Source organism: Penicillium angulare (assembly GCF_028827245.1).
Source record: "Penicillium angulare strain IBT 27051 chromosome Unknown utg000004l_segment0_segment0, whole genome shotgun sequence".
NCBI lineage: Eukaryota > Fungi > Ascomycota > Eurotiomycetes > Eurotiales > Aspergillaceae > Penicillium > Penicillium angulare.
In genome coordinates this window covers 7,258,455-7,271,348 of record NW_026623163.1, presented here as the reverse complement: position 1 = coordinate 7,271,348, position 12,894 = coordinate 7,258,455, and the positions used below count along the sequence as shown (strand labels likewise).

Sequence of the window (12,894 nt, the reverse complement as noted above, 5' to 3'; positions counted from 1 at the left end):
GTCCGGATTGGTTGTATGATCCTCCGTGAGACACGCTAAATCCTAGTGCACAGCCACGCAGGATTACGATCCATTTAACTCCCCAACAAAAGTAACTCCCTGTAATGGCCAAGATTTCTCGTTAGGCGTTTCATAATAATCCCGCGATATAACCACCCAGGGGGTCCTCTAAAGTCTACATCTATGCCATAAACATACATGTCCTACTCTACATGGCCTCCACAACGTCCGCAGAGGCCTCGGAGCCTAAATCAACACCAGAGCTGTACTATGAATCCGAGAACCCAGCCGGTCAGGAGACAATTCTCTTCATTCACGGTGCCTGTGGCAGCGGCTCAGAGTGGAAAGATGTCATCCCTCATCTCCTTCTAGAAGACTACCACATCCTCCTTCCCGACCTACCAGCCCACGGCAAATCAGTATCAATCCAACCCTTCACACTCGACCTCTCAGCTCAACTTATCCTAGAACTAACAGACAAGCACGCCAAAAATGGCTGCGCACATATCGTTGGTCTAAGTCTCGGCGCTCACATAGTCGCCCGTATCGCGGAGCTCGCAAAGCCCACCCAAATTCTATCGCTCATAGCCTCGGGTTACAATACTATTCCAAAACCGTCATATATGCTTTCAATGCTTGCTGTGCCAACTTTCTGCGCGCATCATTTGGTCAACTTTGTTATGAGTCCGAAGAAAGAGCTAGCGCAGGTGCAGAATGGGGAGAGCGCGTATGGGTTGATTTCGGAAGTTGCTAAGATTATTTTTGACCCGAGAGTTCTTGGAGAGGTTCGGGGGAAGACGTTGGTTATTTGTGCGGCTGATAAGAATTCTTGGTTGGCGAGGGATAAGCCGGATAATGCTAAGGAATTTTTTGAGAAGATTGTTGATGGGAAGGAAAATGGGAGTCGGGTTGTGGCGCATTATGCTATCAGACATGCTTGGCATATTGAAGAGCCGAAGTTATTTGCGGATACGGTCTCGACTTGGGTCAAAGGGGAACCATTGGATGCTGCGTTTGAAGATATTGAGTAAACGAACAGTTCTACATGGGGTATGGCTATGGTGAAGGCATGTTGAGCAGGGGGATTGTTGATACTTTGTACTAGATATGGGATAACCGATAGCAGATAAGAGATATGGGATAAGAGATAAGATAATGATGATGACTGAGCTATTGACTGCTCTTTCTTCTTTTGATGTCATTTTCCATTTCGTATCCCACTGTCCATGCCAGGGCATTATTCTAAGCTTGGCTTGTTAGAATCTAAGCATGGAGAATATAGCAGATTCAGCTCCCTCACAAGAGAGGGAAAACCCCACGTCAAAGCAAGATGAGTACGCCCAAAGTACTCACAAGGGCAAATTTCGCTTCAAGAGCAGCTCTCGCTCCTCAAAACATTCTTCAGATCGAAAACACCATAAACGCGATCGAAGCTCAGAGAGCAAATCCAAAGAAAGAACCTACAAAAATCGTCCAAGCCATCGATCCAGAACCCAGTCCCACACCCAACCAAGGCCTGGAAACTCCCCACCCCGCGCTCTTTCCCCAGGCGCCGCATTCCGTGAATCGCTATTCGATGCTTTGGGAGACGATGAAGGGGCTGCATACTGGGAGGGCGTTTATGGACAACCTATCCACAATTATGCAGTGCCCAATGTTGAAGGACCTACAGGTGAACTGGAGCAGATGGACGAAGAAGAATACGCCGCATATGTACGCGCACGAATGTGGGAGCGCACACGTGAAGGAATGCTTGAAGAGCAGGAACGTTATCGCGAAGAGAGACGGCGAAAGAAGGCGCGAGACCAGGAATCGTCTGTGCGGGATCATGAGCGTATGGCGTTTGACAGAGCTATGGATGACAGTCTACGACGGGGCGCGGAGCGCAAAAGTCGAAAGAAGTGGGAAGAAGCTTGGGAAACGTACCTGGCGCGGTGGGAGGAGATTTCAAAGATTGCCGGGTCAGGCAATTCGAAGGAGAGCTCTGGTGCCGAGTCTGGAACTTCGAAGCCGTTGCGCAATCTACTTTTCTGGCCTGTTGAGTCGGGGAAGAGGGTTGATGTGAGTCCGGACTCTGTACAAGCATTTATGCGGCATGCGCCGGCTTCTACGGATTTACTGGTTATTCTTAAGGCTGAGCGAGTACGGTGGCATCCGGATAAGATGCAGCATCGGTACAGTGGTTTGGGGATTGATGATGTTGTTATGCGCAGCGTGACGGAAGTATTCCAGATTGTGGATCGGATGTGGAATGAGGAGCGTGAGCGACAAGCTTGAAGGCCTTTCGGGACTCTTCATGACAAAGTGATAATCCTAACATGCGTGATGATGGCGTTTCCTTTTATTGATAGAATGATTATGATACCCGATATATTGAATAGAAGCGTTGTTTCTCGATAAGCAATTAGAGCATTTAACAGACTTATCATGATTGGATTCATTTCAAAAAAAACACAAGAGCTGCCTACTGTTGTAAGTCGAAACCAAAATAAACACGGGGGATAGAAAGGCTATGCAAGACCAAATCGTTTGATAGCTGGCTGCGCAATGGGTCAACTTAAATTTTCAAAGGATAAAGAGTTGGCGTTGCAGCTGGCCGATAATCTTGAAATAAGATCAAAAGCGGGAGGACCGCGCCTTGGTGCGGTAAACAGTCCATCCAAAGTAAGCGCCAATAACGACACCGAAGAACAAAACAACCTTGAAAAGGAACCAAGTCCAGCTGCCCGACTCCTTCTTAGCCTTAGGGCTGCTGCGACCACGACCGCTGGACTTTTCTGAGCCACGGTTGCCGGCGCCATCCTTGCGGCCTACCGAGTACAAGTTCTCGGCCTTGAGAGAGATGATGTCGTGGTTGTCGCTCAGCTCACCAGTCTCGGCAGAAAGACCGAGGTAGGCAACAGATGGGATGGCAATGTTGCTGTCCTCGGCGCTGAGGCTGAAGCACTCGATCCAAGAGTCCTCGGTCTTGTACTGGAGTTCAAGGGAGAGAGATTTGTCCTGGAAGTAGGTAAGACGAGCTTTGGTAGGGACTGGGGCATTGCGAAGACCGCGAGCCTAGAGTTGAATATTTGTGTTAGCTAGAGTCACTGTTGTTTGCCAATCATTAAGGAAAGGCGTAGAGACTAGAACTTACAGAGCATCCAGCAAGCTCGTTGGCTTTGCCGTCATGCGCCTGGTCATAAGTGGTCTGTCCGTCACCCATCATGGCCATTACATAGGGGAAGGTAACACCAGGGCGATTGTTCTTGTAAGTGTCGAAGAAGATACCGAGACCTTCGAATTTGTCCGTGGCGCCGAATACAGGGCCTTGTGTGGCACGCTGCTTGGTGAGCCAGAGAGCGAAGCCATCACCGTGCAAAGTACCAGAGCCGGAGATCTCAAACTCCAGCTCGATCTGTTGAAAAGATGGAGTAAGTTAGTACGGCTTCTACCATATTGGAGCATAGGAATTCGGCGCATGGACTGGTGCTGCTCACCTGCCAGTTGGTTGCTGTCAATGGAACGCGAGAGTAGATCCATCCTTGTTGCGAGGGACGGTCGGCAGTAAGACGGATGTACCTTGGGTAGCAATTAGTATACGACAAAGCCCATAAAGAATGAATATTCCTCATATCTCCCATGGCATACTCACTTATCAGCCCGAACTAAAGCATCTCCTCCGAAGTCGAACCAGCGGCTTTGGAAATCCGAATCTAGGTATGGCTGTCGCAAGTGTTAATCGGGGGCATTCTTCACGCAATTTGCAAGCATAATAGTTCCATTTGGAATAGAAGCGGCTTTATAGAGCTGTAGGAGTTATCATACCGAGGTAAGACTGTGGGTTCGGAGCTATATCAGAAATGATATTAGTACAGTTGAACGGAAATGCGGAGTGTCAACAAGTCCTACAGGAATGCTTTTGATGTTGGGGTCATCGTAGGCGTTGACAAGCGGAGAGGCCAGGCCAATAAGGCACAAGAGAGATGATAAGGTCGGAAGACGCATGTTTTCAAATTATAGCCCAATTGCAAGGGCAGTACAAGGAGAGACCGGGGGTGGAATGGATGGGGCTGCGGTGTCGCCAGGACCCGAGAACCCAGAGGAAATTGTGAACAAAAAATAAGGAAGGAAAAACGGCGGAGAGTAGATCGAGAGAGCGAATGCCGAGAACCGAGAGACTGGGAAAGAAAAAGAGCTAGACGAGGTCGCGAGAGACTGTACGCGAGGTTGTGTTGTGTACAATTGAAGGTGAAGGTGTCCACTACGTAACATGTGGCGCAGCAGGGCACCCCGAGTTCACCAGCCACAGTTGAATAGTGTCAACATGAAGAGCCTAGGGATCCCACCATCCCCGCTTCATTCAACAACAGAGAGACTTATTTTTTTTCGACATTTGTCCGCGATGATATTCAAGCTATCCCTTTGTTTCCAATCGGATTGCTCCTTGCAATAATTCGCACATTTACCTACATCATCGCCGGACATGTTGACAAGATGCTTTTAATATTTTGACTACAAGAAACAAGCAAGAGAGAGCCTTGATATAGTATTTGAAATGTCCGGCATAAAAATACAAAATCTCATTATCTGCAATTCAAAGCAACGTATCAAACGCGCATAATATGTACCCATGTCTGCTGTCGCCTATGGCGAGCCCACTTCCATGAGAACCGCTTTGGTTTCACTGCGTCTTCTTGCTTTGCTTGTGTCGCCGCGAGGATATTCTTGGCTGCGATAGTATCCGGATGATCTTCTCCCAAAGTATCACACCGAATATTGACCACTTTGGTTTGAATTTGCTCGGCCTCCCCATACTTTTGTTGCGCACAGTATATCTTGGTCAGGGTTAACATGGCAAGAATGGTATGGGTATGGTCTTCGCCAAGAACATAGCCGGCCAAGGTGACAGCTTCAACGCCTGTCATTTCCGCGTCTTCAAGCCGACCTTGTTCGTAATATGTCGCAGCGAGATTTCCCATTGCCTTGATTGTTTGTGGGTGGCGATCTCCCAGGATCTCCCGTCCACGATAGACAGCTTCAACGCCAATGTTTCCGGCCTCATTATATCGCCCTTGTTGGAAGTATACCAAGGAGAGATTTGTCATTGCCATGATAGTATCTGGGTGGTTAACACCAAGGTAACTGCGTCCTAGGGAGACCACTTCTTGGCCTACGTCCGCGGCTGCATCATAGTTTCTTTGTGCGCAGAACACAGCGCCCAAATTTGTCATGGCAATAATAATTTCCGGATGCTCAAGGCCCATTACCCTTCGCCCGATAGTAATCACCTCCATACCAAGATCTTCTGCCTCGACATACTTTCCCTGCATGAAATGTGTTGCAGCAAGGTTCCTCATAGCAACCACAGTGGTAGGGTGGTCGTCGCCGAATACTTCTCGTTTGAGGTCTATTACTTCGGTTTCGATTTCTTCCGCCTTTTTATATTCTCCTTGGTCGTGATATTTCAACGCGCGCTTCGCCATGGCTTCGATTGTATCCAGGTCTTTTATATCTGAGCTTTGCATGTTTTCCACGGCCTTTGCATAATCTTCTTCATTGATATAAGCATCGCCTTTGGCTATTGTGTGGATCTCTTGAAGTGGAGATGGTTTTGGGCGCACTGGCGAAGACCTTTTAGAGTTCTGTGGTGATGTGTCTTTTGAATCATAATCAGGATTGGGTGTGCTAGATGAGTTGCACTCAAGGTCGAGTGGCGGGGTTGCAACTCTCTCTAATGGGTGCAATAACTCTTTGTATGGTGACGGATTGGCATCTACCAAATGGGTAGTTGAATCCATATTCTGATAGGGTTCTTAATGAAACAAGTCAGATCATTATACCAGTTATATTTCTTGATAAATAGGTCATTACCTTGGAAATGCTAGACAACCACAAAGAATAAAAGTATATCAACGGAGATGGGTGACAGTTCAGTACAAGGCTTAAGAAAGAAAAATCAGGAGATACTGCCCAAGTGGCTTTAAAAGATATCAACTTCGGGCAAAAACTTGTTGTGGAGAGACTCGGCTTTAACGGATGCGTCGTATCGTATAGATCAAGTCTTGGTCGCCCCATATGACAACACCCCCGGGGCGGAATTGTTCAAAGAGGGCCGATGAGCCACACGACATTCAGCCCCCATTTAGGCATCTCAGTAATGATTTGCAGTAGATCTATACTAGAAATTTCCTATTCCTATTTTAGAAACCCCTAACAGTAGTTCGTATCGGACATCTCAGAATTAAGTGCTGGGAGTGGAGGTAATAGATTGACACGATGCTTTATTAACCGCTCCAAGTGGAGGGAATGCGCACCAATATGAACCAGTGCCTGTTTCTAGAAACGACGCAAAAAGCCTAAATCCACCCTACTTGCCGTGATTCAAAGTTAGTTTTTCGTCGTTGATTGAATTTACGTCGTGATTTCCCAATTCTACCAAACGACGACCAGCATCAGTAGTCTGTGGAATTATGGAACTGCCAGGCTAGTATCTTAGCTTCAAACATCTCATCCACTTCTTCAAGAGGTATCCCCTTGAGCTCTGGCGTGAAAAGAACCCAAAGAATTCGTATAAATAACCGGCTGCCGCAAAGATCTACCCGATCTTTGGACCCGTGTTCGGGCCAGGGTTGACAAGAAGGTATGGTATGACAAAGGTGACAAGGAAAGCTGCAAGAACATCATTCGCAGTGTCGAAAGTCTTGCGCATTTTCAAGCCCCCAATCACAGCACCGATAAGATAGGCGTTGTTACTAGCGGAAAGCTCTTTGTGAAAACCCCGAGAAGTATGAAGGTGGCAATTACCGTTCGTTTTTCGGTGGGTGGGCCTCTGTCCCCTGAGCTGTATCGATGGACAGGAATGATTAGGAATACTCACATTGGGGGCCAGATGTTTACTCGACGAATCAATTAATCAAGTAATCTCTCCACAAAGCTTCTGTTATTGGCTTCCAGTTGTTCTGCTGAACAGCTCCCAAAATTTCTGATTATATGATAATTTCTGAACCGGCTTTGAAAACGCAAAGTAGTCGCTAGAAATAGGACTAGGACTCATATATAGATACAATACTTGGAAGTAAGTTGTGAGTTGGGGGGTTTAAAAACAGTGGGTAAGTGAGGTTTCTTTGATGTTGGCTGTAGGTCGTTTGCTGAGGGGTAAAGTGGTCAGGATTACACTGCTTGTGAACAAAAGTGATTAAATAGCTTCTTTTGAGTGTTTAAGATCATACACTCTTGAAAAGCCTTAAATAAAATTTAGAATGTGTAATTGGCCCTCGAATGGCGAACTTAGCAACGTTACATGAAGCTCCCAGGGTAAATATGCGCGAAATGAGTTCATCAACACGGATAATCAGCCAGTAGATTCAGAATATGACTGTGATTCCCTGTCCCAATTTACTCTGAAATCTTTCTGCACGTGCACCGAGCCCAGATCACCCATCACGTAGCCCGACGTCGTGTTCTCATTATGAACGTGATGGACCTTGTCTATCGAGCGGTGCTCCGATTCGGAGGGCTTTAGATGTACTTCAGAGCTACTCTTCTGTGAGTCTTTCCGGAAGTGGCGGATTAAACTGGGGAATGTTGGAAGACATGAGCATATAATGCTGACGTTAATTTCGACTGATTGCCAAATAGCAGTCCGGACCTCAGTTGCTTCGAACCGTTAGTGGCGAGATAGTATGTATGGTGTATAAGATCGGAAGGAAGGTTTCAACATACCTGTGGCATTATTTAGGTCTATTTCAGCAAGATATATTAGACGTAAAATGCTCGCGACGCACACACTATAGGAAGTTTTGTCAGCATAGTCCCAAAACTTGGACCATAAGAACTTACACTCCCCCAAGAGAAAACAATCCAGATAGAAGAAGCTTTCGTTGGGAATTCATTTTGAGATTCCAGACGAGTGGTTGCGGGAGAGAGAGAATAATAAAGTCCAACACCATATCGAGGACTCCTTGGGCAATCCAGAATGGCAATACACCAATACTCGCCGATGGTATCCATACCTTCCATTGTCCGTCAATTGGGTTATTCGCGAACATTAAGCCGAATTCACCGATAAAAAAGAAGCTGGAGATCAGAAACCCCACAATCCAAGATGCAATTCGAAATGGCCTTTTGATGCTAAAAATACGCTGGTAGAATAGAAGCATAGACACCCTTGAAAGCGTGACGCTAGCGACATATAGCATATTACCAGCCAAGGTGATCTACTTGGTGTTAATAGCATTGATCAGTTTCATAGGAGCCAAAATTCCTAGAAAAGTTGGAACCATTCGAGGAGACGAGGGGGTTTTACTTGGAGGTATTTGGCCAATGTTGCCTTACTATATAAATCAAAATCATAGCCACCGCGACCGACAACGGCATCAAGGACCGCGGTTATAAGGCATCCATATGAGAATATCAGCGCGCAAATGCAGGCCCAATCATCCCACTTCACCGCAAAAGTGAGCAGTCGAGAGACTAGTCGCAATATGACCGCGAGCGTAGCCAAGAAAGTGAATATAGTTGTAACAATCACGTAGACCTCATGGCTATGACTGATTTTGTTTGGCATCAAATCTTGGAATGACATAGTAAAGCATGGGTCGTGGTTATGTTTCCTGATGAGGGATAGAGATAGCAAAGAGAGAGAAAAGACACTTTTGAGGGCGTTGCAAACTGAGAAAGCATTAGTAGACAGCCTGGCTGAATTTAATCATCTAGCCTCGTGATAATAGGGTCCAAGGGCCAGGGTTAACTTGGGGGCGGTCATAAATGCAATGCAATATGACGTTAATTCTGGGGCAACCAGAAAAGAGAGAAAGAAAATCATCTTGACATCCCTTGATATACATACTGAAATGAACCAGAATCTCCATGCTAGCACGAGTCCAGGGCATACAACATTTGAATGGCTTACGAATCCCATTCTAAACTTCATTGCATTTTATAAGCAGGCTAATGATTACTAGTTCTAGTATTATTCATATGGGCACCCCGTATATAGCAGTGTATTATGCTGCAAAGAATGATTCATTTAAATTTGAACCGAAGAAAGGTTAGACTACAAGTTTGGCGTGAAAAATGTGAAGATCCGTATTGCCTCGCCCCCAGGGGTTAGGTGAAATACGACATCTAGATCTACTTGCGAACGACCCAATCCAAGTAGTCGGTAATTACTTCGGGGTTTAGCCAATAAACATGCCAATTACATTTTATCCCTTGTGGGATTTCACGGGTGTGTACTATAAAGCCCCCAATTTACTAAATACGAGAAGTTTCAATTCTTCATAGCGCTATTTACGCACTTTGAAGTCATACTACAGGCAAACACGTCCAATTCGAGCATAACCTATATGCACGGGATCTACGACGGCGCAGCGGCCCGCGGGCCAAGGCGCTCGTTGCTAGTGAAGGGCTCAGTGCCTTATTTTGCCCTGTTATGCCCTATCACGCCTGATTCCAGACGAGCAGAACTTTGATACCTGAAATACAAGAACAGCTTCAGAGGCTAGTGATTCTACAGGCTCGAGCTGAGCTTGTTATGTACCTCTCAAGTGCAACCCGTTGGTCCACCCGCTGGCCCACCCGCCCCTGGGCCTTCCCCCACAAAAGTCATATCGGCTGATATCCAGGTCGAGTATTCGATCAAAGCCGATGAATCGAAGGTGGCGCTCCGGTTTGGAAGAGTCCTTTTGTATCCTTGTTTTGTTTGCACATTATGTGATCAATCAATTATGCAAGACGTGTCTGTTCTGACTAATTCATGATAGACTCCATCATACAGAGATTGTAGATAACTAGGAAGAGGCAGAGGAGAAGGAAGGAAAGGAGGAGAGGAAACAGGAGAATATAGTACCGGATAGATAGAAAGGACTATCGAATACTATACCTGTAGCTGAGATGGTAGAAATAACGACGTTCCCGTCGCTGAGATCGCTGATATCGCGGATATTTATAATGCAGTGGATTGAAATCTGAAGGGCATCTCCCCTCGATATTATGAACATATACTGAGAAAAGCGAAATTTGTTCTAAATTTGTTCTTTTTTCTCCATATGATACCCGGCTTCGCCCTGGGTAAGCAGGGGATAATTAACGAAGCTGGTTTCAAGATTTCGCTGCCAGCCTGAGATACGGAAGACAGTCAGACAATCAAAAGAAGGAAGGGGAGTAAAAAATAGACTACATACAATAGAGCGGCAACAAGAGAAAAGAGAAAAAAAATGAGGGACAGGCTTCTCTTTTATAGGTAGACTACAATTTAATACTAATTTATATCGGTTCTGCAAAATTCCGAATAGACCTGTTTACGATACGATATCGTCAGATTTTTGAGCTGTTATCATCGTATTCAAGTTGTCGAATCCACGATATTGGCAGTGCGAACACCTAGAACGAACACCTAGAGAATATCGTTCGAATTAGTACATGCCTTGCTGTGCAGCCAATTACAGTGATTGCAACACATGAAAATAACCTTTGAAGTAGTGTGGGCCTATGGATTCATTAAACAAAGCTGACTCCACAGCAGAAGCCGAATTCTAGATAAACTTTCTGCCACTTTACTCCAAAAGTTGTGCTTTTATGGTGCGTTTTAAAAGGATAGAGCTTATATCTGCGCATCGAACCATGGACTCATTGATTGTATTTGAATTTCACTGAATATAGGTAACCGTGGACAACTTGGGCAACAGACAAGACGTGGAGATATTGAAACAGTTAATCATTTGGCGTCGCATAGAAGGCTCTGCAAATATGATCTTGTACTTGGAGTTTCCGCATATCAAGATCCCAATAGAGGTAAATCTGTGCAAAAGCCCGGCTCCATATAAGTTTGAGAGCTTTCACAATTTGACATTGTCAGAAAGACTTATAGCAGATTTTTGCGCAGAGTATCTTTCACGATAGCCAGATATTTTTCGATGGTATCCGAATCATAGTGTGCCACGTTGTAGCTAATACTAACATGCAGGGTCCCCTTCCAAGACCAAAGGTGGAGGTTGGTAACTGGAGTAAGCGTTTGGCATAGAATACTGACATCCTCAACTGAGTAAGGGCCATATTCATGCTTGATGTAGTCATCAAAGATACCCATACTAGTGACGAATGGCTCACTTCCAGGAGCTGGCGCCAAGTCTGGATACGCTGCGGCGCCCTTGAGCATATCTGTAGCCCTGCGGTTGAAGGGATCACGAACAAACATCTCATCGTTCTCCTTCACATCCCATGAAAACTTGTTCAATTTGTCCACATGCTTCGAGATATCGGACCAAGAGCCGTGAGCCTTCACAATAAGAGGCTGAGAGCCTAGTCGGATAGATGGCGCATGCTCTACACCATTGAAAGGCGCCTCGAGAAACTTGCGCAGGTCATACAATGTCCAAGCGACAAAGTTTTCTGGCTGAGTAGCACGGTCATTCATACCAGTCACCGCAATGATAGCTGCGGTTTGAACTGCAGTTGATACTGAGATGTTCTGCTTGCGCGCGGCCTCGCGGATAGACTTTGCTTCCCCTGGAGCGAAGACAGTCTCAACTCTCTTCATCTCAGTGGGTGGCTTTTTAGCCTTGGGATCGCCAGGCGCCAGTAAGCCAATTGATGGCTGGGCCCGAATGTATTGCTGGAGCAATTCCTCTCCGCGTTTATTCCATTCGGGCTTAGGCGTGGCCGGCATTCCAATAACTTCGTCCAGTGAAGGAACAAGCTTCTTGGCCTCGGCTCCATCAAACACCGTAGGAATTACGGGGTTCTCAAGAGTAGATAGAAACTCATGCAGCATGAGCATACCACCCCGGCCATCCCACAACATATAAGATGAGACTAGGGCAATTTCGCTTGAAGCAGGGATCCAGTGAATGGTTGCATTGGCATGGGGCGGTGCACGGCGGTGCTTGGCAAAGAAATCATCCGTGGAGGAGCATTCAGCCTCGACACGGAAAGTTTCATTAGACCATGACTCTAGCGACTGCTCGTCGGTAACTGGATAGTACCGCTTCTCGTCATGATGAGCCTCAAGAGCAATATCAGGATGAGTGAATCTCAGTGCTTTCCATGCGGTACGGAGCTGATCAACAATATCTTTGTCCGCCGGTGGGAATCCAATCTTAGCAGTCAGCATGAACATCCAATGCTCACTGTTGAAGCGTTTTCCCCGAGCACGGAGGAAATGCATCATTTCATCATGACAGTCAAAGGGTCGGCTCCAGTAAGCATCTTGCTGAGTCCACGACATGATTGAATCGTACACGTTTGCAGGGAGATTGTCAAAACTTGTGGGTGACACTGGGCAACGAAATTGCTGGAAGAGTTGAGTCTAAAAAATGGGATGTGCCCGTATCATATACCCAATTAAAATACCAGATGTAAAGACTGTATACGATGGCCGTATATCCTTCGTTCCACAGTACTGGAAAATGAAACATGTGGCCTCAAGCTCCATCCTGTGTACTCCATATTGGGGCCAAAACGACGCATGCTGCACAGGGTGAATGCCAGTGGGTAACGTCCCATCCGGACGGACTGAAAACCTTGGAAGCTAGATAGCCGCCACCATATCCACTTCTTCAGTGTCGCACTCAATCTAACCCTGCTTTCTTCTTTTACTTGCCCTATTAGGAGAGCTTAAGCTTCATCATTTTGAGGTACCTAAGTCGGGAACCCAGATCTGGCCCCTACAGGTGACCCCTCCAACTGGCCCCCACGTCAGACTATACGCCACCTAAACGAAATACCACCGAGTAACGTTTAGTATTTGATCAATTTTGGGGCGATAATCAAGAAAGGGAGCATTGGAGATACGCAAAACGCAAAGCGGGTCCTTGGAATACGAAGGAATAAGGTGCCCAGGTGCATTTGACAGGTTTTATGCGCAGACTTTGGAACACTAACTCTACCCGCTGCAAGTTGTGATTGGCTACT

At 46.3% G+C, this 12,894-nt stretch overlaps 6 protein-coding genes across 6 annotated transcripts; 2 read left to right on the top strand and 4 right to left on the bottom strand.

Moving 5' to 3' along the window:
* Positions 1–212: 212 nt before the first annotated feature.
* N7478_006610 (alpha/beta fold hydrolase) lies at positions 213–1,031 on the top strand (the record flags this gene model as incomplete). Its single annotated transcript, XM_056922824.1, has 1 exon — positions 213–1,031. The coding sequence occupies one exon, from the start codon at positions 213–215 to the stop codon at positions 1,029–1,031; it is 819 nt and encodes a 272-aa protein (XP_056780861.1).
* Positions 1,032–1,269: 238 nt separating this feature from the next.
* Positions 1,270–2,277, top strand: N7478_006609 (uncharacterized protein; the record flags this gene model as incomplete). The annotated part of the gene is made up of 1 exon (XM_056922823.1): positions 1,270–2,277. One exon carries the CDS (start codon positions 1,270–1,272, stop codon positions 2,275–2,277), a length of 1,008 nt encoding a protein of 335 aa, XP_056780860.1.
* Positions 2,278–2,616: 339 nt separating this feature from the next.
* Positions 2,617–3,987, bottom strand: N7478_006608 (legume-like lectin family protein; the record flags this gene model as incomplete). The annotated part of the gene is made up of 6 exons (XM_056922822.1): positions 2,617–3,057; positions 3,137–3,397; positions 3,480–3,561; positions 3,635–3,705; positions 3,808–3,831; positions 3,892–3,987. The coding sequence occupies 6 exons, from the start codon at positions 3,985–3,987 to the stop codon at positions 2,617–2,619; spliced, it is 975 nt and encodes a 324-aa protein (XP_056780859.1).
* Positions 3,988–4,589: 602 nt separating this feature from the next.
* Positions 4,590–5,780, bottom strand: N7478_006607 (uncharacterized protein; the record flags this gene model as incomplete). The annotated part of the gene is made up of 1 exon (XM_056922821.1): positions 4,590–5,780. The coding sequence occupies one exon, from the start codon at positions 5,778–5,780 to the stop codon at positions 4,590–4,592; it is 1,191 nt and encodes a 396-aa protein (XP_056780858.1).
* A 1,553-nt stretch (positions 5,781–7,333) lies between these two features.
* N7478_006606 (uncharacterized protein) lies at positions 7,334–7,874 on the bottom strand (the record flags this gene model as incomplete). Its single annotated transcript, XM_056922820.1, has 2 exons — positions 7,334–7,556; positions 7,822–7,874. 2 exons carry the CDS (start codon positions 7,872–7,874, stop codon positions 7,334–7,336), a joined length of 276 nt encoding a protein of 91 aa, XP_056780857.1.
* Positions 7,875–10,846: 2,972 nt separating this feature from the next.
* N7478_006605 (uncharacterized protein) lies at positions 10,847–12,208 on the bottom strand (the record flags this gene model as incomplete). Its single annotated transcript, XM_056922819.1, has 1 exon — positions 10,847–12,208. The coding sequence occupies one exon, from the start codon at positions 12,206–12,208 to the stop codon at positions 10,847–10,849; it is 1,362 nt and encodes a 453-aa protein (XP_056780856.1).
* Positions 12,209–12,894: the final 686 nt, after the last annotated feature.